The 27,047-nt window shown below is 37.3% G+C and overlaps 1 protein-coding gene across 5 annotated transcripts in view; it reads right to left on the bottom strand.

Moving 5' to 3' along the window:
- Positions 1-8,153: 8,153 nt before the first annotated feature.
- NLGN1 (neuroligin 1) overlaps positions 8,154-27,047 on the bottom strand; it is a 946,844-nt gene continuing 927,950 nt past the window's right edge. For all 5 annotated transcript variants that reach the window (XM_068281046.1, XM_068281045.1, XM_068281048.1 and 2 more), the window contains 3 exons: positions 19,641-19,853; positions 11,058-11,847; positions 8,154-9,554 (listed from right to left, as the gene is read on the bottom strand). In XM_068281046.1, coding sequence (XP_068137147.1) covers positions 8,744-9,554; positions 11,058-11,847; positions 19,641-19,853 — 1,814 coding nt within the window. In that variant the 3' untranslated portion in view covers positions 8,154-8,743. The remainder of the gene's footprint in view (positions 9,555-11,057; positions 11,848-19,640; positions 19,854-27,047) is intronic.

The raw sequence follows: 27,047 nt of genomic DNA, 5'->3' as shown, positions 1-27,047 counted from the left end.
GACAGCCATTTAGGGGTTTTCATGTTAAAGGGGTCTTCCAGATACCACCATAAGTACCCCCGGGACCTATACACACAAGCATGAGTTACCCTTACCTCTTCTTGGGCACCAGAGGTGGGGATGACCCCCTTGTCCTTGACATGGGCTGTGCAGGAGAGAAAAAATATTCCTGTCCCTCTCTTGGAAAGTCCCCCCATACGGGCTGGTATTCAGAATGGTGGGGCCCTACGCTGTCCAGCTCAGCCATTTTAGCTATACAAGCATGCATTGGAGATACAGTGTTAGAGTACAGACTAACAAAATCGTAAAACTATCCAGTAGCTTAATGAGCCCACATAAATTTTATTGGAGCTCACACCGCAATATTAAGATATTTCCCCATCATAACAATTTGGTTACAACACCTAAAAACTGTATTCATGGGACAATAGCATCCCTGAGGCCCACATTAGCTATACCACAGCCAGCTGTGCAACACATTCACCTGTAGAATCCCAAGAGACACACTGAGGCATTAAACCCAACTCTATTAAAGTACCCCTAAACTCGTTTTAAAATCACATAGTTTTAATTTTTTTTTTATTTGTGGTGCTGTGACATATGTCACAGCAACTTCCTCCCCCTCCAGCGCCCTTGTGCCCCCCGCTCTGCTCAGCTGAAATATTTGACTTGAGCAGAATGTCGATGAAGGGAGAGGTGGAAGTGTCAGTACTTCATACTCTCTGCCCGTCCTCAGGAATGCAGCCTCCACTCACCTCTGATGGTTTCTATATGCACAGCGGGCTGGGGAGCTGTGCTGTATGCGGTATTGTGACAATTTAGCTCATAACAATAGTGTACTGATACAGCTATTAGTACACTATCATTCTGAGCGCAATTACCAAAAGACCACACACAATGCAGCTCCCCTCTGCACTGTGCATATAGGAACCATTAGCGAAAAGCAGAGGGTGCATTCCGGGGGATGAGCAGAGAGAAGGAAGTACTGACACTACCTCCCCAACCATAATTGAACTCTGCATTATGGCTTAGCAGAGAGGGGGACACAGGGTGCTAAAGGGGGAGAATGGTGCTGTGGCTCACCACAAACAAAAAAAGCATTCAAATATGTCATTTAAAAACGAGGTCAGGGGGGTACCAGAAGGGAATAACTGCCAAACCTCCTCAAATCACCCTCAAGTCCTCCAAAGAAAATAGAGGTTAATCATCTATTTAATAAATAGATTAATTGATTTGAGGATGTTTGGCAGTTATTTCCCCTAATAGAGTATTGTTAGATGCCTGTGTTGATGTGCTTGTAGTGAGTCTGTAAGGAAGGGGCGGGGGATATGTTGCACAGTCACCTGTGACATAGCTGGCCACCAGGGTGCCATTATACCATGCATACAGTTTTTAAGCGTTTTGTTTTTGTTTTTTGTTTTTCCGTTAATCCTGGTGATCTGTAATTTGAGCACAAATATTTTTTGTTTTAAAGGGCCATTAAGATACTGGATGTTTTTACTATTTTTCTTGCCTACAATGTGTTTCTAGGCTAGCTCCTCTAGTACTCTGGAGTTGCCCAACCATTTAAATAGATGAGTTTGCTACTTTATTTAATTTATTGAAAGTCTACTATTGTGTTGTATCACACCATGCTTTGTTGGCCTTTTTCACGTGGGAGGTTGAACTGCACATTGTCAGGCAGTTCAGCCTGTTTACTCCAATCATTCACCTTGAGTCCCACGAATCCTCACCCTGACTGGGTAACAACAGCCAGTGCTTCTCTGCTGCAGGTACACCACTCCTGCAAACGTAGAAGAAGGCACTCCACAGGCTTTAAACTTGTGTTTGGCTTCTTTATTGAGCAACAGCATACACTATATATTATGGATACAGTGACCCTTCCTCAGGTGACCTAAGGTCGCATAATTCAGCCTTTTCAGCCTGAGCACTTTTCAGCTGAAATTTATTGTAGACAAATGGCAGCATTTTTAACCTCCAGTGATGGATACGGTTACTAAGTCAACACACAGGCGCTACAGACAGGTAGTGGATTCACCACCCTCAGCTTCCTGTGTGGAAGAGGCCTAAAGTTTCTGTATTCTATTTTGTAAATATTTGGAATCTTAGGCTCCTTTTCCTGCAGTTTGATAATTGAAATAGTGTCTTATTAGTACCTGTATAGGGTTTAAGCTGCATTACAGTTAAGAATATGCTTTGTTATAATTTCATAATATGGTAAATGTTTTCACTGGGTGAGAGGTTAGGACTGCAAGCAGCCCAGTTAAGCACTGAAGATTGGTTAGCACTCTTTATGGTATACACCTATAGGTGAGTGCTCAGATTTTCAGGTGGATGGCGCAATGGCAAAAATCCAGGCATTTGTCCAGTCAGCACACCTTGAAATTCAAAGTTTATAAGTCAGGCAGCACTTTTGATAATGTTTTGAAACCACACAGGGCTTGTTTCTCAAGGCATATTCACTGGAGTAAATCCTTGGGTAAATGGTAGGATCACACTAGTATGCACTTGCTGAATGACATGTAGGCTCCAGCTGTGACTTACATAAGTTTAATAAATACTGAATTTCATAGTTTCCCAATACTGCACATACTTTTGGCCAGTTAAGCACCCAGACGCTTGCTACAGAGCAATGCTATTGCATTATGTGCAGAATGCTGTTCAGTATTGTTCTGCTGGATAACGCAAACCTTTTCCTGAAAATAACATCCACTCGCTAGAAGCATATAATGCTTCAAAACCAATATACAGTGGGCCTGATCCAATCCACTTTTTTTCCTATGTTTTCTCCAGGAGAATAATTTTCATCTTCTGTTCTTGTTCAAAATAACTTTTCAGCACTCTGCAATTAAAACAAGTGCCAAAAAATGGTGAAAAGGTACTGTAAAAATTATTCTGAGTATTTTCTTGCTTGCTGGAGGCTTAAAAGGCATTTTATTGATAAGATGTGAAATATAACTTAGGGAAAATGTAGGGGAAAAGTGAATTAAATAAGGCCCAGTATCTCTTTCAACAACTTCATACACTCAGTATGCTTGCTTTTGTATGTTGTGTTAATTTTGTTACTTGTCTCCTCTTTATCTCAGATGATGTGGCTTCCATGATTTCCAAGAAGGTCACATTTCCTCTTCCCCTTAGTCTTAAAGGATTTCAGGCCTAAAGTAGGCAGTCATTTTTGGGATCATGTTTATATATAACCTCTTCTTTACATGGAGGAATTTTAAGTTGTACTTGTGGTTACAGCAACAAATTGGCCCTTATTCAATTGACTTTTTCTCCTAAATGTTCTCCTAGGAGATATGTTCACACCTTATCAATAAAATGTATTTTACTACTCAGACACATCGCAGAGAGCTTTTTTGATCCATCAGCGCTGCGTTTCCATTTTTTTAAAAAGCACTTCCACTGACTTGCATGAAAATCGTAGCAAAATTGCAGCGATCGTGAATGTAAAAAAAAATCGTGATTGCGTCAATTTTGCCATCATTTTTCCACAATTTTTATGCAAGTCAATAAGAGTAATAAATGTATTTTTTTTGTTTTGTTTCTAATGAAAATGCAGCTCTGACGAGTCAAGAAGTGCTTACAGTGTGTCTCAGGCTTTAAGCTATTAGAACGCAAGAAAATGTTCAGAATCATTTTAACAGTACTGACAGACTTTTTGGTCCTTTCTAAATTGTAGCGTGCTGAAAAGTTATATTAAACAAAAGATGAAAAGTTATATCCTAAGAGAAAACGTAGGAGAAAAAGTGAAATGAATCAGAGCCATAAGCCCTATGCAATTCACGTTTTCTCTTAGGTAATAGTTTTCTACCTTGTCATAAAATTCCTTTTAAGCCACCAGCAAGCAAGAAAATACTCAAAATAATTTTGACAGTACTTTTTCACCAACTTTAAGGTACTTTTTTATTTTAAATTGTAAAAGACTTAGAAGTTATTTTAAAGAGAATATGAAAATTATCTCCAAGGAGATAACTCAGAAGAAAAGGTTAATTGCATTCGGGTCATGGGGCCTGATTCACAAAGCGGTGCTAACAGTTAGCACGCTGGTGAAAAGCCCTTTATCATGCCTAAACTCAGTTTAGGCATGATAAGTTTTTTGTGATAAGTTTAGTTGTGATAAGTTTAGGCATGTTACGTTTAGGTGTGATAAGTTTGGGCATGATAAGTTTAAGCACCAACTGGGTTAGCACCGCAGTGCACAGCTGATCAAAAGTTTTGCACTAGCAAAGTCTGGTGCACTTCGCATAGAGTTTAATGGCGCTGCTTTGTGTGCGGGACTTTGCATGCGATCTAAACTTATCTAAACTTAGCATGCCTAAACTTATCATGCCTAAACTTATCACGCCTAAACTGGCTTTTCACCAGCGTGGTGCAATGGTTATCACACCTAAAGTCTCTAACTGGGTTAGCACCGCTTTGTGAATCAAGCCCATTGTGTTTACAGGTAATGTTTTCATAAGTTCTTAACACCATGCTGGGATTTCCATTAGAGAACCATGTCTGTTTTTAATGTAGTACCTCATAAGGACTCAAAGATTATGACCAACAAATTTGACTTTTAGTCTTGCCCCTTGTCTACTATGATTTATCTGGATTTCGTAACTTTTTAAATATAATCTACTGTAAATGAGAAAAGCCAAAATGTTTTTGCATTTTTATGCCGAAGAACATTATTCTTTAATGGTTGCACTATTTGCAAATGCAAAATTTCTCAGTGTGGTGTCCAAATCCCCATCTTTACTCATCTGGGATATATCCAAGTATGTTACTGATTTTCTGTCAACAACCTTAATTGATCATGATACATTTAACCATAGTGTTTTTCTTTAAGCATAACATAACATTCCAGTCTTTGTTTTTGATAATCACCCAAGTTCTTTGAAAAAAAAAATGTTGTTGGCATCAAATTCCACAAGCAAATATAATTTTCCTAAACAATACCAACAATGTACTATGTTAAAATAAATGATGGTTTAAATGCAAATAATCACATTATGTTTCTATTTACAATTTACACAGTGACCCGATGCTTTGGATTTTGTGTTTTAAAGGGACCCAGCAATACAGAGTGTACAATTGGCCTATGCCTCAGTGTATTAGAGAGCAGTTTATATATACAAGTCTTCTACAAATCATGAATCCCACTGGTTTCTGGGTTTGCATGGAAAATATTAAAGTAGAATTGGTAAGCAGGTGCCAGGTAAAGCGCTGTCTTTTGCATTTTGGTGTAACATTTGCATTTTTTTTAACATCCTACCAAAAAGCAAAATTTAATTTTTGACCTCGAGTCTGATCTCACTCTCCACCATGCAGAAATTGTCAGCTGGAAGAGAATGCTGAGGCAAGTAAGGTTTTTCCTGTCCACCAATCCACTGATGATTGTTAGAGTATTCATTATTTGTAGGACAAAGTAGACGAGACAAGACACAGCAAATTTATATCAAACTTTTCTCCTGGTGGACTCAAAGTGCCACATCTGCAACCACTAGGATGCACTAAAAAAGTGCTGGTTAAATGAACAGAAAGAGCCGAGATTAGAACCTTAGTCTTCTGTAGAGATGGCCCGAACAGTTCACCAGTGAGCAGTGTTCTGCAAACATTGGCTGTTAGCCGTTAGCCTAGAATGCTATTTTTTTTTAAATGTGCCCCTTGTCCCCATGGATTGGACAAGGGCTCAGGGGGAAAAGGGAATACTTGACCACCCCTCCCCCTGGAGCCACCCCATACCATGGACCATGTGGGCTGGTATAGCTCAGGGTGCGAAGCCCCAGTCAGCCGGGGCTCCGCATTCTGGCTATCCCAGCCTGCATGGGTGACAAGGGGTTAAATATGCTGGGTAGGGTGGTGGGTAACATATCCTGCAAATTTAGTGTTTCTACCATCTATCAGGTCTTTTTGAAAAAAAATCCTCTTGTAGTCACTGCCCCCATCCACATATCCTGCAAATGTTGGTGTTTCTACCATGTAAGGGGGGTTTGCTATTAACCTCTAAAGTCGACAGGTTTTGTTTCATTAAGAATTGTCATTTATCGCATTTAAAAGTATACATTTTTCCTTAGAAATTTTAAAATCAATTTTCTCAAAAAGTATAAGGTCTTTTTTGAAAAAAAAAATTCCCCTTGCTCCCACTTTTTTTCTTAACATAACCTGAATATTTAGTGTTTCTAGCATTTAAGGGGGCTTTGCTATTAACCGATAAAGTCGGCGGGCGTTTAATTTTCCCACGGTCAAAAGGAGAAATGTAAAATTGATTTTCTCAAAAAACATAAGGTCTTTTTGAATCTTTTTTCCTCTTGTAGTCACTGTCCCCCTCCACATACCCTGCAAATTTAGTGTTTCTAGCACGTAAGGAGGCGTTGCTATTAACCGCTAAAGTCAGCAGCTGTTCGCCTGCCATTAAAGTCTATGGAGCCCACTGAGAACAGTCTGTTCGTAAACTTTTAAGAAAATTCGTGTTCGATGTCCGCAAACCGAAAATTTGATGTTTTCTACATCTCTAGTCTTCTGTGACAAAGGCACAGCCCTTAACCCTTATGTACACTATCCAGCCACTACAAGTAGAATAGTCAACTCTAAGAGTCAACTCTAAATCAAAGACTCTCTGGATCTACCGTATGTTGCCTTGAGCTATTTTTGTGAAGGAAAAGTAACATTTGTCTAGGAAAACTTAATGCAACAATTCATACACTGTATAATGTATTTACTGCATCTTAACTTGAAAAACCTAATCTCTGCTGTCCTTAATGGACACTAATTTGGTTTTAATTATTAAAAACCTGTCTCATCAATGGCAAAAAGTATTACATTTTTCAAGACAGTTTGAATATTAAAAAAATATACAATTCTAGCTTTTTATATCTATACATTAAATAATAAGTACCATACTTTGTCATGAACAAAACAGATTAATGCAGTGCATCAGATATTTCATGAAGTTTTGTTGGTGTAGAGTAGTACTCTATAAAACAAATGACAAAACAATAATCAACACATTGGCTCTTTAATGAGCAAAGTCATTTTTTTCAGCATTGGAATAATATTGTTTATCCAGATTATTTTTATTTTAACTCAATGACCAGTAAATCTAGTCAAGAAGTACAAAGTAACTTTCATTAAGTAATTACAATTTCTGTGTGTAATAAGCTTTTATTCTTGAAAAAGAGTAACTGAAAAGAAAGTTACTGCAGTTAGTTTATCAGAGAAATGTATTTGCATTATCTTACAAACTATCAAAATTACTAATAATTTTGAAAATGTAAATAAAAAAAGAAAAGAAAAAAAAAAGAAAGAAAAAAAATTGAGATAAATGAAAAAAAGTGCATTAACTGTTCTCCATTAGAAATATACAGGTAAGAGAGAAAGTATTTCTTAGTGATGTGCTCTTAATTCCACCTTTATGATTTTCCATATAAATGTACATCTGATACATATACAAACACCTTGAAAAGACTGTGATAAATATTTTCCTGATAAACAATAGGGAAATCAATATTTCTGTGACTGGATAACATTAGTATAAAATTACAGACCCAGAACTGGGTTTATAAATTTTGTTGGCACCCTTCATAATACTGTATTCTTGGTATCTACATATGTATACATTTTACTGATAATACTGCTGTGAGGTAACATCAATATATAAAATAAATTTACAGTGTTAAAGAATAAAATTATGTTTTTTTTTCATTTTAAACACTTGTGGACATGCACCGTGAAAAAAAAATATTTTAAAAATTTCTGTAATGGGAAAATAACTCAGATTTTCTTTGGACACATTGTTACTTACCATTGTTAGCAACTGTATATGTCAGCTACACTAAATAAAATTAAAATTGATTTCTAGAAATGGTTTAGATAAAAAAAAACATTGTAATAAAAATTAAAATACACATATCCTTTGGGATTTACACCAGTGTTTCACTCTAACTTACAAGACATTTCTTTTAGTTCTACCTTAGTAATGCTGAGGACAGTACAGTAAATTAGTGAATTTCAATTATTTTACCCACCCCTTTAAAAACCATCCTAAGTTTGCCAATCAATATAGTAATTTTTAGAATAAAAAACCTTTAATGGGATGAGAACAACTTTAATTGTGGCTTAATCAGCAGCACAGCCACCAAGCATACAAATTATCATGCGCTTCGTGCTAAAAATATCCAGTCTCCTTTATTCCCACATTTGATAGTGACAGCACTTAAGTGATAATATTGTACCTGCCAGGACTTAAAACTCTTGGTTTAATTGGCAGTTAATAGAATGGGGCCAAATTAAGGCCTTAACAGCATTGGTGCTTTGTTCACTCTTAGGTGATCTACACAATAAAACAGTTCTGAAATAAAAAGGGTGAGAAAGGTCAAACATTCCATGAGTGAGTCCCTTGTGCATATAAATACATTTTAAGTCTTTGTCCTCTCTTTTTTTGTGTAGCACATGCCTAAAGCCAATTTGTAAAATAAATCCTAAAGAAAGAAAGTAAAAATTAAAAAAAAATTGAATATGAATTAAAAAAAACTATCATTCACAACAATTGCTTCAATTGTTGTTTTTGTCCATATTGAATATTTACATTTTTCCAAAATTCCAAAAAGTTTTTTTATATGTATATGCAGTATGCACATTTTATACCCCTCCACATTAAATAGCATAAGTCTTGCAAGGTTGAAAATCCAAGAAATTTCCAATAAGGTCAACTATAGTAATACATCAAAAAATAAAGTCTGTTTTCCATATAGTCTGGCTATACTCTGGTTGTAGAATGTGAATGTGGGTGCGGATGTGGGTGTGGATGGGGAAGTGTATTATTTTGTCCTGTAGTAAACGTATTGAAGGCATGTATAGGCTGAATCCCTGGTATGGTATTAGGAATCATTGTTATAGTATTGGGGGTCATTAATGGTATATCATCTGGTGATCTTCTCATTGCCAGAGTGTAGTCAGGAGGACAGGCATTTCTGAGGACAACCTCATGAGGATGGATGGATTCACATTCATGGTCCAAGTCTGTGTGCTTCATTTGTAAAGACATAATTTCCTCTTCTTGTGCATGGGCTATGTCATTAGTAGTGTTGCGCTGAGGACTACATCTCCTATGCACATCATGTCTCCTTTTATCCTTTTTGTAATATAATGCTGCAAATGCTAAAATGTTGAGAAACAGCAGTGATGCCCCAACAGCAATAGTAACACTCAATTCTGTAGAATAGTCTCTTTCCAATGAAAAGGGACTAGGCTGTTGTTTGATAATATCTTCATTTATTGTTGGGAAAGCAGACGTAACTGGTACGAGGAGTTTCCTTGTTGGCCTAGAAGTGATGTCTGTAGATGGTCCTTTAGTTGTGGTGAGATCATTAATAACATGAAGATGTGGAACCAGCTCTAGCCAAAGATTAACTTTATTAGCTCTATAATGCTCTTTAACTCTGGGTTTCAATCCAATATGGAGATATAATTGGTCTTTTTGTGAATATCTGGTCCATGCAACTTCTTCAAAGCGATTTGGCTTGGTGTGGATGAATTTTGTATCTTGTGGAACGGGTTGATTTGGATCTCTAAAACAAAGACAATATTTTGCATATCAGTAAATATGTGAGATTTACATTCATCAGACAACACTCTGCTAAGACTGCTAAAAGTCAGTATGTACCTAAACTGAGCTTAATGTAATTGAATACTTTAAGCTAGCCTGGTTTGATATCTTTTTGAACTGTATTGACATACATTTGACATACTCCTCCCAGATATGATCAAAATATTTTTAAATAAGTACATGCAGTACATATACACCAACTTGTAGAATTATCCCTTTTATAAATCCATACCATGATTTCCTGTTGTCTGCCATCTGAGCAGGATACCCTTTACCCAACAGTGATGCTTTTATAAAGCATGCACATGGAATAGCTAGTTAGTCAATGAGAGGTAAAGAAAGGAGTTTTATTTACAATAATACAATAACATTTGTAAAGCGCTTTTCTCCCATAGGACTCAAAGCGCACTGTTACTTGGAACGGAGAGTGAGTTTCAAATATGATATAAAAAGCATCACAATAAGTGGTCCATTCCAGATTGGATTCGTTTACCACAATGATATGCAGAGATTTCCTCTAATGGGCAGCACAGTGGCGTAGTGGTTAGAACTCTCAGCTTGCAGCGCTGGGTCCCTGGTTTGAATCTCAACCAGGGCACTATCTGCATTGAGTTTTTATGTCTCCCCCCGTGTCTGTGTGGGTTTCCTCTAGGCACTCTGGTTTACTCAAAAATCCCCAAAACATACAAATAAGTGTATTGGCTTCCCCCTAAATTGGCCCTAGACTACAATACATACACATACATAGACATATGACTATGGTAGGGGTTAGATTGTGAGTCTCTTGAGGGACAGCTAAGTGACAAGACAGTATACTCTGTACAGCACTCTGGAAGATGTCAGTGCTATGTAAATACTAAATAATAATAATAATAATATCATTATAAAAAGTGTGGGTTGAAGAAAGTTGATTACTTTCTTGGTAAATCTTAAACTGAATGCCTTATGCTAATTTGTAATAAAGTTGCATGTAGTCAAGAATTGTAGGTTCACAGTGGTCAGTTGCTTAACTCTTGCCATATAATAACTGTGAACTGCAATGGAGACTGGACATAGATTTAAATACAAAGCCTGCATGCAGCAAGTTAGAATAACGCAATACATTACTGTGAACAGGCCCATAGAATTGTATGGGCAGTGAGTTGACATGCAGAATTATTCTGCAATGCAACTGATCTGTTAACAGGGCCTCAAGTCTTGATTCTACAGTCCAGTTTAAGCTACCACATCTATGTAGTATAAAGAACAAAAGGTGGATAATACTTTCAACAAACTGCATAACTATGCCCTCTTATTCGGAAGATGTGGTCATATTAAAAATCACATTTTTAAAAGTTTAGACAACTTTAAATAACCAGTATTAATGCAAGCTCCGATTTTAGTAAATGGTTGTTAGAAAATTATTTCTTATGGTGAACTACTATTAAACAGAAAAGACAAAGCTTGTTAAAGCATTGCTACTTACCCAGTTTTTGCAAAGTTTGTCCAATACGTCATTACTACTGCACTTAACATAACATCATTTTTGGAAAAATTACAAGGAAATAGCTCTGTAGGTCCAATCATAGGAATTCCGAATACATAAGGAACCTCATCTCCATGAGACGCATCTGCCCAAGCAGGCACTTGATCTGATTGGCAATGATGATAAAAGGCATAAAAGTATGTAGGAGAACCAAAGTTGGAGTGCAAATCTGCAGTTGCTACTGCTGGTGCAACCCACTGGTGATCAGTGAACAAGGCCAACAAAGTTTTTCTTCTTGTTTCAGGATTATGTCGATCTGCCCAATCTGTATACATAAATTTTATGGTTTCCCTCATGATGTCTTTTCCCTCTGTATATCCATATAAGTTATCCACAAAATTAGAAACCGCAAAGTCAAAATCACTTGCAGATATTCCATCCTCGTGATCCACAATGCTTTCCACAAACTTTAGTCCTTCCCCTTGATTTACTCCTAACATAATGTCATAGTTAAGGAATTCGCCTTGTTCCATTAATATCTGGGGATCATCAGGGATAACATCACCATCAATTACTGGTCCAAAAGCTATGTGGTATCTTGCTGGTTGTATGTCTTGGTCAACAAGTTCTCGGTAAGGCTTTTTCTGTAGACATTCTATTAATTCTACGGTATCTGTCATGTTGCATCCAACTTTTGTTGCTAAAATCCGGGCATATTTGGCAGGCTGGAAACTTACTGCCCAGCTAGATAGGGCAGTTCCACTTTGTGCAATTGCCCTTTGAAAAAGTCCTATGGAAAAATAAAAAAGTAATGATCTTACTAACTAGAGTTAATCTTAAAACTTTCATCAAAAAACATTTAATAAATTGGGCATATGGATTATTTCAATGAACATGATCAAAAACTATGGCATGCATGCATTGACAATAAATGAAAAAGATATTTGAACACAGAGATACAACACAGACATACAAATTGATCACAAATCAATTGACATTAGTTAGAAATTACTTTATAAAGTTAAACTAATCTGTAACTCAGGAAACATAGCTTTCAAGGGCTGCATGGAAACATGAAAGATTTTTACCCTAGTCACATGATGGATGGAATTACTATACTTATTCTTCAAAAGCACTCTGTTATGTAGATTTTTTCAAAATTCTGACATAAGTACAAAAAAAAAATGACTATGAGGTTGATTCACAGCAGTGAATCTTAATGACAGAAAGGAGTATTATAATTCCCTGTGCATGCTATGCAGCCATAGGGTGCACAGTTAAATTATGCTAGGTTCAGATAGTCAACAAGTTCTCGCCTGGAGTGTGTTGGGTTCAGTAGCTTCAAAGTACCATATTCCTGCACTTTGATTGGCCCAATAGCCTGACTGTCAAGTAAAACTACTGGACCTTCCTGGGTCCAGGCGAGTTCAGTGGAGCACTCATTTAGTATAACAAAGCACACTTTAAACAACCTGAGCCAAGCATAATTTATCTATGGCTGCATAGTGTGCGTAGGGGATTATACCACTCTCTGCTGTCATTAAGCTGCACTGCTGTAGCAGAGCAGCTTAGTGAATCAACCTCTACGTATAATATTTTAGAATATTTCTCTAAGTAATGTAAGACCCAGTAAGCATAACATGTGTTTACTCTCATATTCTGACTGTTATTGTGTAACATGAAGTAGACTATAACATATGTACTAATTGGTGTAATAAAGATATGAAAAGGTTATGAAGGTATGAGGAGATGTCCTCACTTATAAGCCTCTCTGGGCATACATTTAAAAATAGCATCATGAAATTATGATGCACAGTGTATCCTAGAATGATCTGTGATCCCGGTATATTATCCTCCTGCAATTACTGATATGTAAGACATTACACGAGCTTGCAGCAGAAAACTGGATCGGTCCCATCTTAGGAGGTGCTGCCGGTATGGGTGCCTGCTTGGAGGATAGGATTGTGAGAGTATACCAGAGCAGATTGGGAGGCCAGAGGGAGGAGAGTAATACAGGGATTGGGTGACAGCCTCACCGTTGACTACCCAAAGTTTTGCTTACAGTGAGGTTGGGAGTTCATTACGTTTTGGGAGTTAGGGCAGGGACAGATACTGGCAGGGAGTTCATTACATTATGGGAGTTAAGGTAGGGAGGTTAATATGTTATGAATGGGAGTTTAGGGAGTTCAGTACAGTTAGGCTGTGAATTTATTATGGAGACCCAGATACCAGCAGGGAGTTAATCACATTATGAGATTCCATGTGAGTTGAGAGTCGGGGAGAGCATACCAGTGCTGCTCATCAGGATTCCGGATATCCGGGTAACCCGGATATCCAAACTTTTTACCGCTATCCGATTCGGATTCCTTTATCTGTGGATATTTGGCTAGCTATCTAGCTATCTGCAGATATTTGATATTGCGGATATTTGGCTAGCTATCTGCGGATATTTGATATTGCGGTTATCCAGATCCGAAATACTGTAACTAAGGAGATGACATCCTGGAGCCAATCAGAGGGCTCCCAGCAGAAGCCCTAGCAACCAATCACAGAGGGGAACCCTGGCCAGCCCCACCTGACCTCATTGAACCAATCAGAGGGATCCCAGATTAAACCCTGGCACTCAATCACAGAAAGGAACACTGGCCAGCCCCCCTGTATAATGAGGGCTGCCATGATGAGACATATCGTCTTAGCTTGCTGAATGCTCACTGAGAGACATGCTCCAGTGCTGGTGGCCTAGCAAGGGCTGTACACAGTTATAAACCTAAAGCTGTCCAGTGATTGACCCTTCACTACTATCACAACACTATTGTTAAATCGTTAATTAGCTTGATTGATGTCATAGTGTGACAGTCAGAGTGTGTGCTCCAGTGCTGCTGGGCCTAGCAAGGGCTGTACACAGTGATAAGCTGTTCAGTGTTTAACCCCTTCACTACTATCGCTACACTATTGCTAAATCATTAATTAGCTTGATTGATGTCATTGTATGACAGTCAGAGTGTGTGCTCCAGTGCTGCTGGCCTAGCAAGTGCTGTACACAGTGATAAACCGAAAGCTGTTCAGTGATTAACCCCTTCACTACACTATTGTTAAATCATTAATTAGCTTGATGTCATTTGTGTGACAGTCAGAGTGTGTGCTGCAGACAGCTGCTATGTATCTGTGTGTGTGCTGTGCACAGATCAGGCCAGCTGCTGCCTGCTGGCCAGCTATTAGCCTTAGGTATAGGTTAGGTTAGGGATTAGGGGATAGTATTACTTTGTTATTGTGTAGTTAGTACTGTAGTACTGCAGTCAGTGCTAGTAGTTGTTAGAGAAGTAGTACTACTGTGTTAGCTTTCTACAGAACTGCCGTGCTGTGAGCAGTGCCAGTGTGACAGTTAGTGTGCACTAGTGTCTTCTCCTCTGCTGTCTGACTGTCACTCAGCACTTGCCACGTGTCACTTGCCCAGTGTCACGTAGCACTTGCCCAGTGTCATGTGGCACTTGCCCAGTGTCACGTAGCACTTGCCCCGTGTCACGTAGCACTTGCCCAGTGTCATGTGGCACTTGCCACGTGTCACTTGCCCAGAGTCATGTGGCACTTGCCACGTGGCACTTGCCAAGTGCCATTGGTAAGTGCCACATGACACGTGGCAAGTGCCAAGTGACATGTAGCAAGTGCCAATTGCAACGTGCCACATCCGGTATGCTCCTGGCACACATTACACCTGCTGCTGCTGAATTGCCCTGCTCCTGCTGCCTGTGCAGCTCCCACCGCCAGGCCAGGTGCCACAGGCTACTTATACCACCTATATTTAACCCAAAACACAATTGCTGCATAATTTTTTGGAGGTGTCTTGGCTGAAAACTGTCATGTCCCAGTTGTGCGGTTGGACTTTGGACACAATGTGGGCTGCACAATCGCTGTCTGGAACCTAGGCCTAACGTTAATTAAGAGCCATTTTTTTTTTGGGGGGGGGGGGATTTTAAGTCCCCACATCATCAATTAGTGATAATAATGCAGCCATGCTGTTTAATAAGCTAATATAGACAGGTCAGGTTTTTCCTAAATGTAAGCAATCTTATTATATAGTTTTGGTTAATATAACTGTCCTATGGGAGCAGCAAACATAGAATTTGCAGTTTGGATGGCACTCTATTGATTACTAATAGGTTTGAATACATTGTCAATGTCCCCATATATTCACCTTATGTACCTTTTCAAATTTGTAGATTAGCACTGCCTTTATTAATATTGTTAACACATTTATTTTCTGATTCCTTATTTAATTTTTTAATAAGGGCAATAAAATATGGAAAAAGCAAATAAATACTTCAGTCTCAGAATTTACTTCTATGTTTTAATGAGCAGAAGGTGATACTGAAAGTATCTTTCATGTATTGGTAATGGGCATGAAAATAGTTTTAATTATAAGATTATATATTCTGTATATTTAAATAAGAGGAAATAAACCAATTTTAAGGAACTGATCCTTTCAATACTTTTAACTTGGGAGCCATATTATTCAACACAGAAAATGTGGTATACATTTATCCAGATTATTTTTGCCTCTTCATTCAATAAAGAGCCCAAAGGCACAAGGTTTAGTCCAGCCCTCAGATTTAAAACATCAATACTTGGACTTCTTCCTGAAAGTGTATTATGGCTTTAATGTCAAGTTCTATACGATTAAATATAGTTAATGAACTAATCACTCCTTTCAACTGATCGTAGGTAAAATAGGCTCTAGATGATTGTCTTTGTATATATTTTCAAAATCTCCATATCTGTGCTATGTACTTTTTTAAAACTGTAGATTAATACTGGCTTTACTTATATTGTAAACATATATTTTTTGATTCCTATTTAAAGAGAACCCGAGGTGGGAATTACTAATACTATTGGGGCACAGAGGCTGGTTGCGCACACTAAGACCAGCCTCTGTTGCCTCCATGTCCCCCCTGCTCGCCGCTATAGACCCCGCAGTGCTGGCGACACGCAGCGTGTCGCCAGCACAATGTTTACCTTAGCGCTGTCTGCCAGCGCCGCTTCCCCGCCTCCTCCGCATCGGCGCACCCGCCCGTGTCCCTTCCCTCCCGCTGATAGGAGGGAAGTGACGCGGGTGGGTAGCGGCGATGCGAAGGAGGCGGGGGAGTGGCGCTGAGCAGGGGGGACATGGAGGCACACGATGGGGCAACAGAGGCTGGTCTTAGTGTGCGCAACCAGCCTCTGTGCCCCAATAGTATTAGTAATTCCCACCTCAGGTTCTCTTTAAGTTTGTTCTTATAAGGGCATTTAAATATGATAGAAGCAACTAAATAATCCAGTTTCAGAATGTACTTCTATATTTTAAGGTGCAGAAGGTGATACTAATAGTATCTTTTATGTATTGGTAATGGACATGGAAAAGAGTCTTAATTCTAAGATCATATACATAAGAGGAAATAAATCAATTTTAAGGCGGTGATCCTTTCAATACTTTTGACTTTGGAGCCATCCTTCAACATAGAAAATGTAATATAAATTTATCTAGATTTTTTTTTCAGCTTTAATCAATAAAGAGCCCAAAGGCACAGAGTTAAGTCCAGCACTCATATTTAAAACATCAATATCTGGACTTCTTCCTGAAAATGTATTATGGCTGTAATGTCAAGTTCTGCATGATTAAATATAGTTAATGAACTAATCACTCCTTGCAATGGATCAGATGTAAAAAGAATCTCTAGAAAAATGTCTTTGGATATATTTGGAACAAGGGTAGGAGGCGCCCGTGGACATATATTGCTGATTCTAATCACATGTACAATAATTATAATACTTGAATTCCTACCTTATAGTAGTAAAACTCACTAGTAGGCAGTAATGGGTAATTCTCAAAAATGTATTAGGGCAACAATGACATACATGTGATCAGAATCAGCAATATATGTCCACGGGCACCTCCTACCCTTGTTCCAGTTTCTTACACCCCAGGTTGGGGGAGTGTACACTTGGAAGTTTTCCAGTGATCACCTTTTTCGGAGTAGTGACCATCCATAATATCTGAAGCAAGGCCGAGTGGGGACGGTACTTCCTCACATGCGACAAAGGTGGTTGCTCTATCTGGCAACCTAATTTTGTGAGTATAATACTTTACAGTTCATATACTCCCAGTGTCCGTTGGATAATACACGATTGGGCTCCCGGTGTCCCTGTGTTCCTTTTTGTCTTACATAAGAACCCACTTTGGATATATTTGGAATCTCTAAACCTGTGCCAAGAGTAAAGCATTTTACCATTTTAAGTTTGATTTGGAATATTTTATGATTTAATGATTTACTATGTACCCATAGGTAAATGTCATTCTGTGAATTCTGGAGATGAAAGTATTTAATATTAGACAAAAAGGTGGTATTATGGATAGCACTCTCTCCTTGAACTGCTTGTGTGTGTGTGGGTTTCCTCTGGGCACTCCGGTTTCTTCCCACATCCCAAATAAATGCAAATAAGGTAATCGGTTTCTCCCCAAATTTTCCTAAGACTATGATGGACATATGGCTGCCATTAGAATGTGAGCCCATCTGTACAGTGATTTGGAAGATGTAAGTGCTAAATAAATATAACGTAAATTTAAAGAAAAAAATGTAAATATTATTTCAATTTTAAGGTGTCATTGCCAAAACCAGTAACTAATTTACAGCGAAGTTTATATTTTCAAAATCATGTTTATTCACTGAGTATCACTGAGTTTATTCACCATTTATCACAGCACTGAAATTATGTTTCTAGCACAATGCATGGCAAGAATATATTATTTGGAAATAAAGGTGTATTTTGTGTGTTTTTTTTATTTGCTCATTGTACCCTATACATTTCTATAAATAAATACAATCCCTAATTTTCAAAATAACAATAACATACACATGACAATATATATATATATATATATATATATATATATATATATATATATATATATATATATATATATATATATATAATGTATATCTAGGTCCCTAACATAAAAATGTATATATTGTCTTTTAAATACCATCTATTTGGCTTTTTTTAATGGTGGTGTAGTGGTTAGTGCTCTTGCCTTGCAGTGCAGGGTCCCCGGTATGAATCCCAGACAGGTCAACATCTGCAAGGAGTTTGTATGTTCTCCCTGTGTCTGCATGGGTTTCCTCCCACATCCCAAAAACATACAGATAAGTTAATTGGCTCCCCCCTAAAATTGGCCCTAGCCTATGATACATGCACTACACGATACATACATAGACATATGACTATGGTAGGGACTAGATTTGGAGCCCCTTTGGGAGATAGTTAGTGACAAGACAATATACTCTGTACAGTGCTGCATAATATGTTGGCGCTATATAAATACTTAAATATGTGTAGGCTTTTTTTGTGGTACACTTTTATATTAGATGGCGCCTTCCCACCTAGAAAGCTGAATCACAGTTTTTTATGCAGAAAAGAAAGTAAAAAATAGAGGTTTGTTTACGCTTTAAATGAATGATCTCTGCTGTTCATTACAGCAAAGATCATTTATTAATCAGGCACTTTGATTGGTTTGGGGAACATATTTTCCCATTTCCCCATCTGTGCTGTAATGGCTAGTGAAAAGGGTGAGTGCAAATGCTACACATAGAAACCTGAAGACAAGTATCTACATTCCTGGGATTTTAGATAAAGTCCTGTAGGGTGTAGATATACTGTCCAAATGTCAATAACTGAAACTGCCAAAAAACGAACCAGCAGCTCAATTTTAGCCCAACACTACAAGTGTATTCTATGGTCAAAATCTACGATACCCTTTGATCCTTGCATCTACATCTATCTTTATGTCCCACAAATAAAAAAGTGATGTTTTTTTTTCTTTCAAAGAATAAATATTTTCTACACTGCCTGTCTTTTATTTACATTTTTATCTTTTGTGTCATCTAATCTTGTAATTATTTATCAATATGTTTATTGTGTTTAAAAAATGTATTTAGTCAAAATAAAACTCAATACATAGGATAACCTAGCAGATCAACTATTTTGTATAAAGTACTGAAATCCAATCCAATTTCTTTTCACTGTATGGAACCATAAGGCACAAGGAAGAAATAACAAAACGGAAAATAAAATATGACTCAGAGAGCAAGGCTTTGACAATTTGGAATCATGCATGCAAAACACTTAAACTCACTTCTCACAGACAGTAATAAATTCAACTCATGAATTTTCAGTGAGTATGTCTTATCTTGAAACTCCTCTTTTAACCCAGATAATGTTTCCTGAGCATCAACCATTAAAATAACATTGTATTTTTCTTTCACAAGCAAGAGTTTCTTGTGAGAAGCTAAACTTGCCACTGAAGAATGACAGAATACAATTGACCCCACTTAGTATGGTTCACTGGATGTCTCCCAAAAACATTCTAAAAAGCATCCTAATATGTCCTTGTAGGTTTCCAGAGTAAACATAAACACATCACTCACCAGCATTTTAATTATGCATGGAAAAATCAAAACAAAAATAATAATGTTCTCAATAATCTTGTGAAAGTCAAGCAAGTCAGCATGCAAAACAAGCTAAAAGTGACAAAATTTGCAACCTGCATAATACCTTTGGTGGAATTGCTCCAACGGTTACCTTCTGAATAATGGGACAAAGTCAACAGATTGACACATGACGCACCCGCACCAGATCCAAATACTGTTATTCTTAAAGGATCACCGCCAAAGAAGCCAATGTTTTCACTGGTCCATCGTAAGGCTTGAATAAGATCAAGGAGACCAAAGTTTCCTTTGGCAGCTTGGTCTCCAGTACTTAAGAAACCTGCAAGAAGAAGAACACAGGTTGCATTAATAATTGTTAACAGTCTAGCTGACATTACATATTTAAGTTGAGAAATGGATTATTAGTAAATTTGAATTTCTGGGCACATATATGTCATAATGCCAGGCTGAAGAAATACATTTATACTCCCACAGTTTTGCTCATTGATACAAGGAAGTTAAAAAGGAACTGTAACCCAGGATTGAACTTCATCCCAATCAGTTGCTGATACCCCCTTTCACATGATAAATATTTACTTTTTCTCAAATAGATTATCAAGGACATCTGTATAGCTGATATTGTGGTGAAACACACACACACACACACACACACACACACACACACACACACACACACACACACACACACACACACACACACACACACACACACACACACACACACACACACACACACCTGTTTTCAAAATGGAAAAATGGAAGCTACACATATTTGTTCATGACCAACTATGAAGTTTAAAGGTTGTTGTCCTAGCCATTCTGAAAACTTGGGATAAAGTTTGATAGCAGCTTTGCCATTTCTATGTATCAAGTTTAACACTCTTATAATTAATAGGTTACTTAATTAGCAATATTTGATGAAATTGGAAATTCCCCTTTGTAAGCCATTTTTAATGAATATCTCCCCCACTATTTACAGACAGCAAATGGGTTAATGAATTTGCCATTTCCTTGTAATTTGGTATAGGCAAGGCATTAGTAGATAAACTTGGAGGCCTTTAAGTGTAAACATAGCAAGTATCTTCTAATCATAAACCCCGTAACTATAATACAGTACTGTGGATACAATTGTTAATCTCAAGTTATGTCCCAAACATTAGCAAAAGTCCAAAGCAGTTTAACCATTTCAGCCCGCAGGGATTTTTCACCTTATGCAACAGAGCAATTTTCACCTCCCATTCATTTGCTAATAATATTTATCACTAATTATCACAATGAATTGATCTATATTTTGTTTTTTTCCACCACTAATTAGGCTTTCTTTGGGTGGTACATTTTCTAAATGCATTTTCACAGGAATATTAAAATAAAATGGAAAAGAATGCATTATTTCTCAGTTTTCGGCCATTATAGCTTTAAAATAATACGTGCTACCATAATTAAAACCTATGTATTTTATTTGCCCATTTGTCTCGGTTATTACACCATTTAAATTGTGTCCCTATCACAATGTATGGCGCCAATATTGTATTTGAAAATAAAGGTGCATTTTTTCAGTTTTGCATCCATCACTATTTACAAGCTTATAATTTAAAAAATGTTCATAATATACCTTCTTCACATGCATATTTAACCAGTAAGAGTATCTACGTCCCTGTATTTACACAAATATAAACAAATATAAACACTTCTGGTTCTGGTTCTATTTTTAGAACACACTAACTCTGTATCTCCGTCTTGTGACCAAAAAGTAAAACCACATCCAAATACCCTATATACACCTTCCCATAGAAAAATGAAATACATTTGTATTATTTTTAAAATCCCTTGGAGGTCAAGTGTTTAAAAAGTTCCTTTAGGTAACTATTTATGGTTTGTTTTTGTTTTTTTTAATTGTAATATTTTTTTCCATTAAACATTTTTTGGGGGTAGTTTTTGGTGTGGGAAATAATAAACAGTTAATTTTAAATGTAATAAAATGTGTTTTATGTATTGAAAAATATACGTTGATGTAGATTTACTATTTACTATTTGGCCACAAGATGGCCACATTGAGTATTTTTTATGTATACATATAATATATGATAGAATATATATATATATATATATATATATATATATATATATATATATATATATATATATATATATATATATATACACACATATACACACACTGTATATATCCCACAGAACCTGAAAGGTATTAAAAAAAAAAAACAGGCAAAATAAGGTGCCAGCCTCAATGAAGCAAGCAATTGTCTATAGCCAGGATTGTGTAGGGCCACTTTTCAATAATTCAGTTTTAACAAACTGATGTAAAAAAAATGTCCAGTAATTCACAGATCAGCTTTCAATATTGTAGCTACAGTAAACTACTTACTGATTTCCTAATGGTTACCTTGAAGTACCAAGTAATACAGATGTTTTCACAACTCTAATAAATAAACTCTTATTTCCATTCAATGCCAAGAGAACCGTAATGACTGTAATTTTTTTTTCATGCTTTAATAGTGTCTTTTCAAATCATGTATATATACTGTATTTTCACAAAATATTAAGCGTAAACACCAGATCCCTAGAACTGAGATTATGCATCAGAAGTCTGACTCATCTAACCTCATTTTCAAAATGATGCCCTAAACACACATTTATAGTAGTCTGAATCATAATTAATGCATTTTGAGAACGTTACTGTAATCTGTGCTCATCTTGGGATGACCAAGGTCAATCAGAACATTGCCATATTCAAAGGTCTCCAGGCTCGCTGCACAGTTGTCAGGAATGAATCTCTGACCTTCATCTACCTGAACTTACTAAGTAGTAGTAGTAGTGGTGGTGGTAGTGGTAGTGGTGGTAGTGGTAGTAGTAGTAGTAGTAATAGTAGTAGTAGTAGTATATTGTTGTTATTGTTATTATTTATTGTATTTATAAAGCATCAGCAGATTAAGCAGCAATGAACAATATATAAATAGGGAGACCGAAAACAAGGTACAAGAGCAGGCAAGAGAAGTCTTAGGCTTCGTTCCCACTATACACACTGCCATTTCTGCAGCGTGTATAGTGTGCGACACAGAAGGATGGAAGAAGTGAATAGACAGAACTTCTACAGTTCCTACTATATGCGCTGCAGTGCAATGCGCTATCGCACTGCTGCATGCATTTGTTGGGAATCGCAGCGTTGACCCCTTCACTGTAGTAAATGGTATCAGCAGCGCAGCATGTAGCAACACAGATGGCATGTGATCGTATGCGTTGTGTTCCGATCGCATGGCCATCTGCACGAATTGATGTGAGCGAGGTCTTAGCGATCATAAAGTTCAAGTCAGTCCACAGGAGAGTATCATATGAGGAGGACCCTGCCAGATGCTTACAACTAAAGGGTGGGGGTGGTTCCCATTTAGTTGGTCCATTTAATCCGTAAGTGTGCTTATACAATTTTACACCATTTTTTTTCATAAAAAGCGGAGTGAAGTATGAATAGCACAGAAAATGTTACATAAGAAGTAAAAGGCAATTTAAGAACAAAATCATACAATAAAAATGAAAATCTAAATAAGTGCATGATAAAATAATAACATAATAATTAATTAACCCAAACTAATTACTGCACTGCTCAAGCACTTCGTGTAAGTCATCATTCTGAAAAGCTCAGCTAAACAGAATAACATTTCAATTAGCAGTTCCAAACTGGAGATTTATTGGATCAAACTCAAGCCAATATCAATGTAATTTAAAACATCTGAAAATTAATTTTCTGATACTTATGAATCTCTCCCATTCATACATACAATTATGTTGCTGTAGATTAATATGGCATAAAAGTGGTTATTAACTGGAAAGCTTTTATCAAACCTGGTGAACATAGCGGCTGGTATGCACTTTTAGTTAAGAAATATGTTCAATTATAAAACATGGTTTGGGAAAATTTGTATCACCCCTCTTTTGTCACATTCAACTCTTCTTTGATTAGAAGACCAATTACCATCTAAAAAGCAGGTCAGGGCAACTGATGTTACAGCTCTTGCAATTTTACTTATTACATTTGTGACCCCTGATGAAATCGATTTCAGCTAATGATTTTGTGTCATCCTATCATTTACCCCCATTGAACTCACATGTTAATATGGTATCCTGCATTTTTTCTATGAAAGTGACCTGTATGGGATCACTTATCTTCTATCGTTTGGTAAGGCTGTATAGTATACAGCCTTATTACCTTACCTCTGCAGCACTAGCTACTGTCAAAAATAGATCAGAATCCAACTATTAACTATTATTTCCCTCCCTTCACATGGCTATTGTTTCTCAACTCCTCACATAACTGTTGCCTGGGCTAAATACTAGTGCATACGCTGGGCAATGGTGCTACCCCAGAGGACTAGATGGAGATGGGGCAAGGGGCAGGTAGACACATAGCAAGGGCAGCAATACCTATTGCAAGTATTCTGAATCAAGTACTCTAGACAAACCCTAGCACTTGCTAAATGTAAACTAAGCTTTGATATTCAGAATAGACAGTGCTGTAGTGGTGCCAAAGCTGTATACTATACAGACCTAATGCCAGTTAGATGGGTAATGATCCAATAGAGAGCCAATTTAAAACCTGTACTGGGAGATTTAAAAAATGGGCTGTGGGAATGGATGACATTAAAAGGAGCACTATTGCAAAAAAAAAAAAAAAATGCATGTGCATAAAATGTACATTTGCTTTTAGAGTAAAATGCACTATAATGTTTTTTCCTCTTCTGCTTTCACTTACAATGGATTGTAAAATTCTGAAATCTGACAAGATCTGAACTAGTCCATCTCCTCATTCGGGTTTCTCTGTTTTTTGTTTTCTTTTTATTTTAAAATGCACTTCCTGGACTGCAGTTGCTCAGTCAAACTGCCAAAATAGTGTGCATGTGAGTAGGGAGGCTGTGCGGCATCTCTGTATAGATCCTTTCCAGGGAGTGTTTTTTGTAATGTATAAAGGAAATACTGAGAATCTCCCATGAGGAGATGGACTAGTCCAAACTCTGTCGGATCTGTCAGATCCCTACTGTTTACTGTAAGTGACATCAATATATGAGAAAAGTAATTTATAGTGCATTAGGGCGAGATGTACTTCTTCTTATACATGTATGTTTTTTTGCGATAGTGGTCCTTTAAGAAAAATGTAATATTTTTCCTTTTTTCTTTCATTAAATGGACAATAATAGCTGGGGTATTCTTAGCTACTGCAAAGTGTCTGCTACAGATATTTTTATGGCTACAATTATGTTATTTGGGGAAACACGGTTCATGGATGTCTTGGCAATTGAAGTTATGCTTTGACCTTTGAAGCAAATAAAGAAAAAGCAAGAGTACATCAATAACCTCATCCCGCACACTTGACATTGCGTTCTCAATAAAGACAGATCTCCCATCTCATATTCATTTTCACTCGCAAACAGGTTGTGTCCTCAGGTCAGGAATGAAGTAATCAGCTCAGCATGAACAGCAGGAAAACTGACAGCAGGTTTGGAAGCCCCATATCTAATGGTGTTTATCCTATATCTCCCTCCTTCCATTAATGCTCATCTGTAACCTTCATAGTCACCTTCATATCACAATAATTAGACTCTGAACAAGCATTTCATTGTGATTTTCTTATGTCATATAATGTAAGAGACTAACTGAGAGGACTGAATTACATTATTCTGCAGAAGAATTTTACACTGTATGTAGAAAAGTATAAAAGTCGTCTTCTTAATTACAGGTTGCCACTTCCTAATGTCCAGAAAGAAAGACCATAATATGTAACTTGAGGGTAGTATAGCACATACAGAGCAAACATAAGTTTGTTGTTACATTTTTACATACTTACCTTATGTCGGAGTACTGTAGTATCTGCTTTGACTAAATGTGTAGATGTTTGTTCAGTGCTGAGTGCACCTAGAAACTCTGATTTGCCATTACAGAGTTTTATGAAGTTGATTCACAACATTTAGGATGATGCAAAGACAGTGCAGTAAGCAGCACTACCATATGCACATTTTACTAGCGGGTACCACAGCTTAACGCAGAGCAGGGGAAAATAAGGTATTACTCCACTGTGATGCAGTGCACAAACTTCTGTGTGCTACGGCAGGCCACGTTAATCTTGTTCAGCAGCTGTGGCTTTCCATGATGCTGATATGTTTAGCTCCATGGAAGCAGAAAATCAAATGAGTGTCTCACTTTACAATACTGAAGCCAGTAAGATCAGCAGAATGCCAGGCAACTGGTATTGTTCAAAAATAAATAAATATAGCATCCCCATGTGCTTCCTACAATAGGATCCCTTTAAACAGTCACCAGCAAAGAAGAAGAAGAAGAGGTAACTCCAAAATAAAGGGGGGGGGGGGGCAACATAGTCGCATCATAACTTCAAACGTTTTTATTTTGCATTTGTTAAATATAGGTACTATCCTGCTATTTTGTAATATTCACATTTATATTTACAATTTCTTTTGGTCACTTATGTTCCCAAAAAAGCATTAAAATATACAGCACTAGAATGTGTCTGGGACATTATATTGAGTGCCCCACTGAAGGGCTATTAGTGAAGTAAGTTTTTAAACATTTCTCACTCATTGCTAATGAAATGCTAGCGCATGTCCTAACCCTATCCCTCCTCATTGTAATATCCTCTTCCATAGCTTACTTTCTTCTAGGTTAAAGGAATAACCTTTTGCCTATTCATTCTAAATGCTGCAGTTCCAGCACTGACTCACCTATCTCTTTATTTCACAACTAATGCCATTCTTTGCATGTTGTATTTCCTGCCATTCCTGTTAACTACCAAAAAGATCCACGTCATTTTTTGTTTTGTTTTTTGTACATTAAGTATTCATATTAAAGGTATACTGTTTGTCTAAATTTGTGCTCCCCTTATTTTCTTTTTAATGGGATTCGGAAAGCTCCCTGCCAGCTAGGCCAACACTGCCTATAAGAAACTTTTTCAGACCAAAATATTTTCTTTTGCCAGATCTCTTAAAAGTCTATACTTTTATTAAGCAATGCTTAAGACCACAAAGACCTGATTTAACCAATTAAGGACCACAGGCTTACACCCCCCTCCCCCAGTGACCAGGCTATCTTTTACAAGTTAGCGCTTTACAGCTTTAATAGCTTGCTGCAGAGCCATACAATTGAGCACACAAAAGAATGTTGGTGGACTATGATTGCTGCTGCGGGCTTTTTTAAATTAATTTAATTGCTATTTATTTTTAATAAAATGTACAATTTTTTTCCTCCTCCTCTTGCCAGCCAATCCCCGCGATCATGTCTCATAGGCATCAGTCTATGAGAGCGAGCACTCTGTGGGCTGCATCAGGGGACAGCCGAGTGACACGGCTGTCCACAGTACAGTGCTGCCGGAGATCGCAGTGCTGTACAATGTAAACGGACGACGGAAGTCTGATAGCGACAATCCATCATTCAAGCGGGGATGTGTACACATCGGCGCGCGCGATCCCCGTTAATCTCTGCCCACTGCTCTTGACAC

Source organism: Hyperolius riggenbachi, chromosome 4 (genome assembly GCF_040937935.1).
Source record: "Hyperolius riggenbachi isolate aHypRig1 chromosome 4, aHypRig1.pri, whole genome shotgun sequence".
NCBI lineage: Eukaryota > Metazoa > Chordata > Amphibia > Anura > Hyperoliidae > Hyperolius > Hyperolius riggenbachi.
This window is presented reverse-complemented; position numbering and strand designations above follow the sequence as displayed.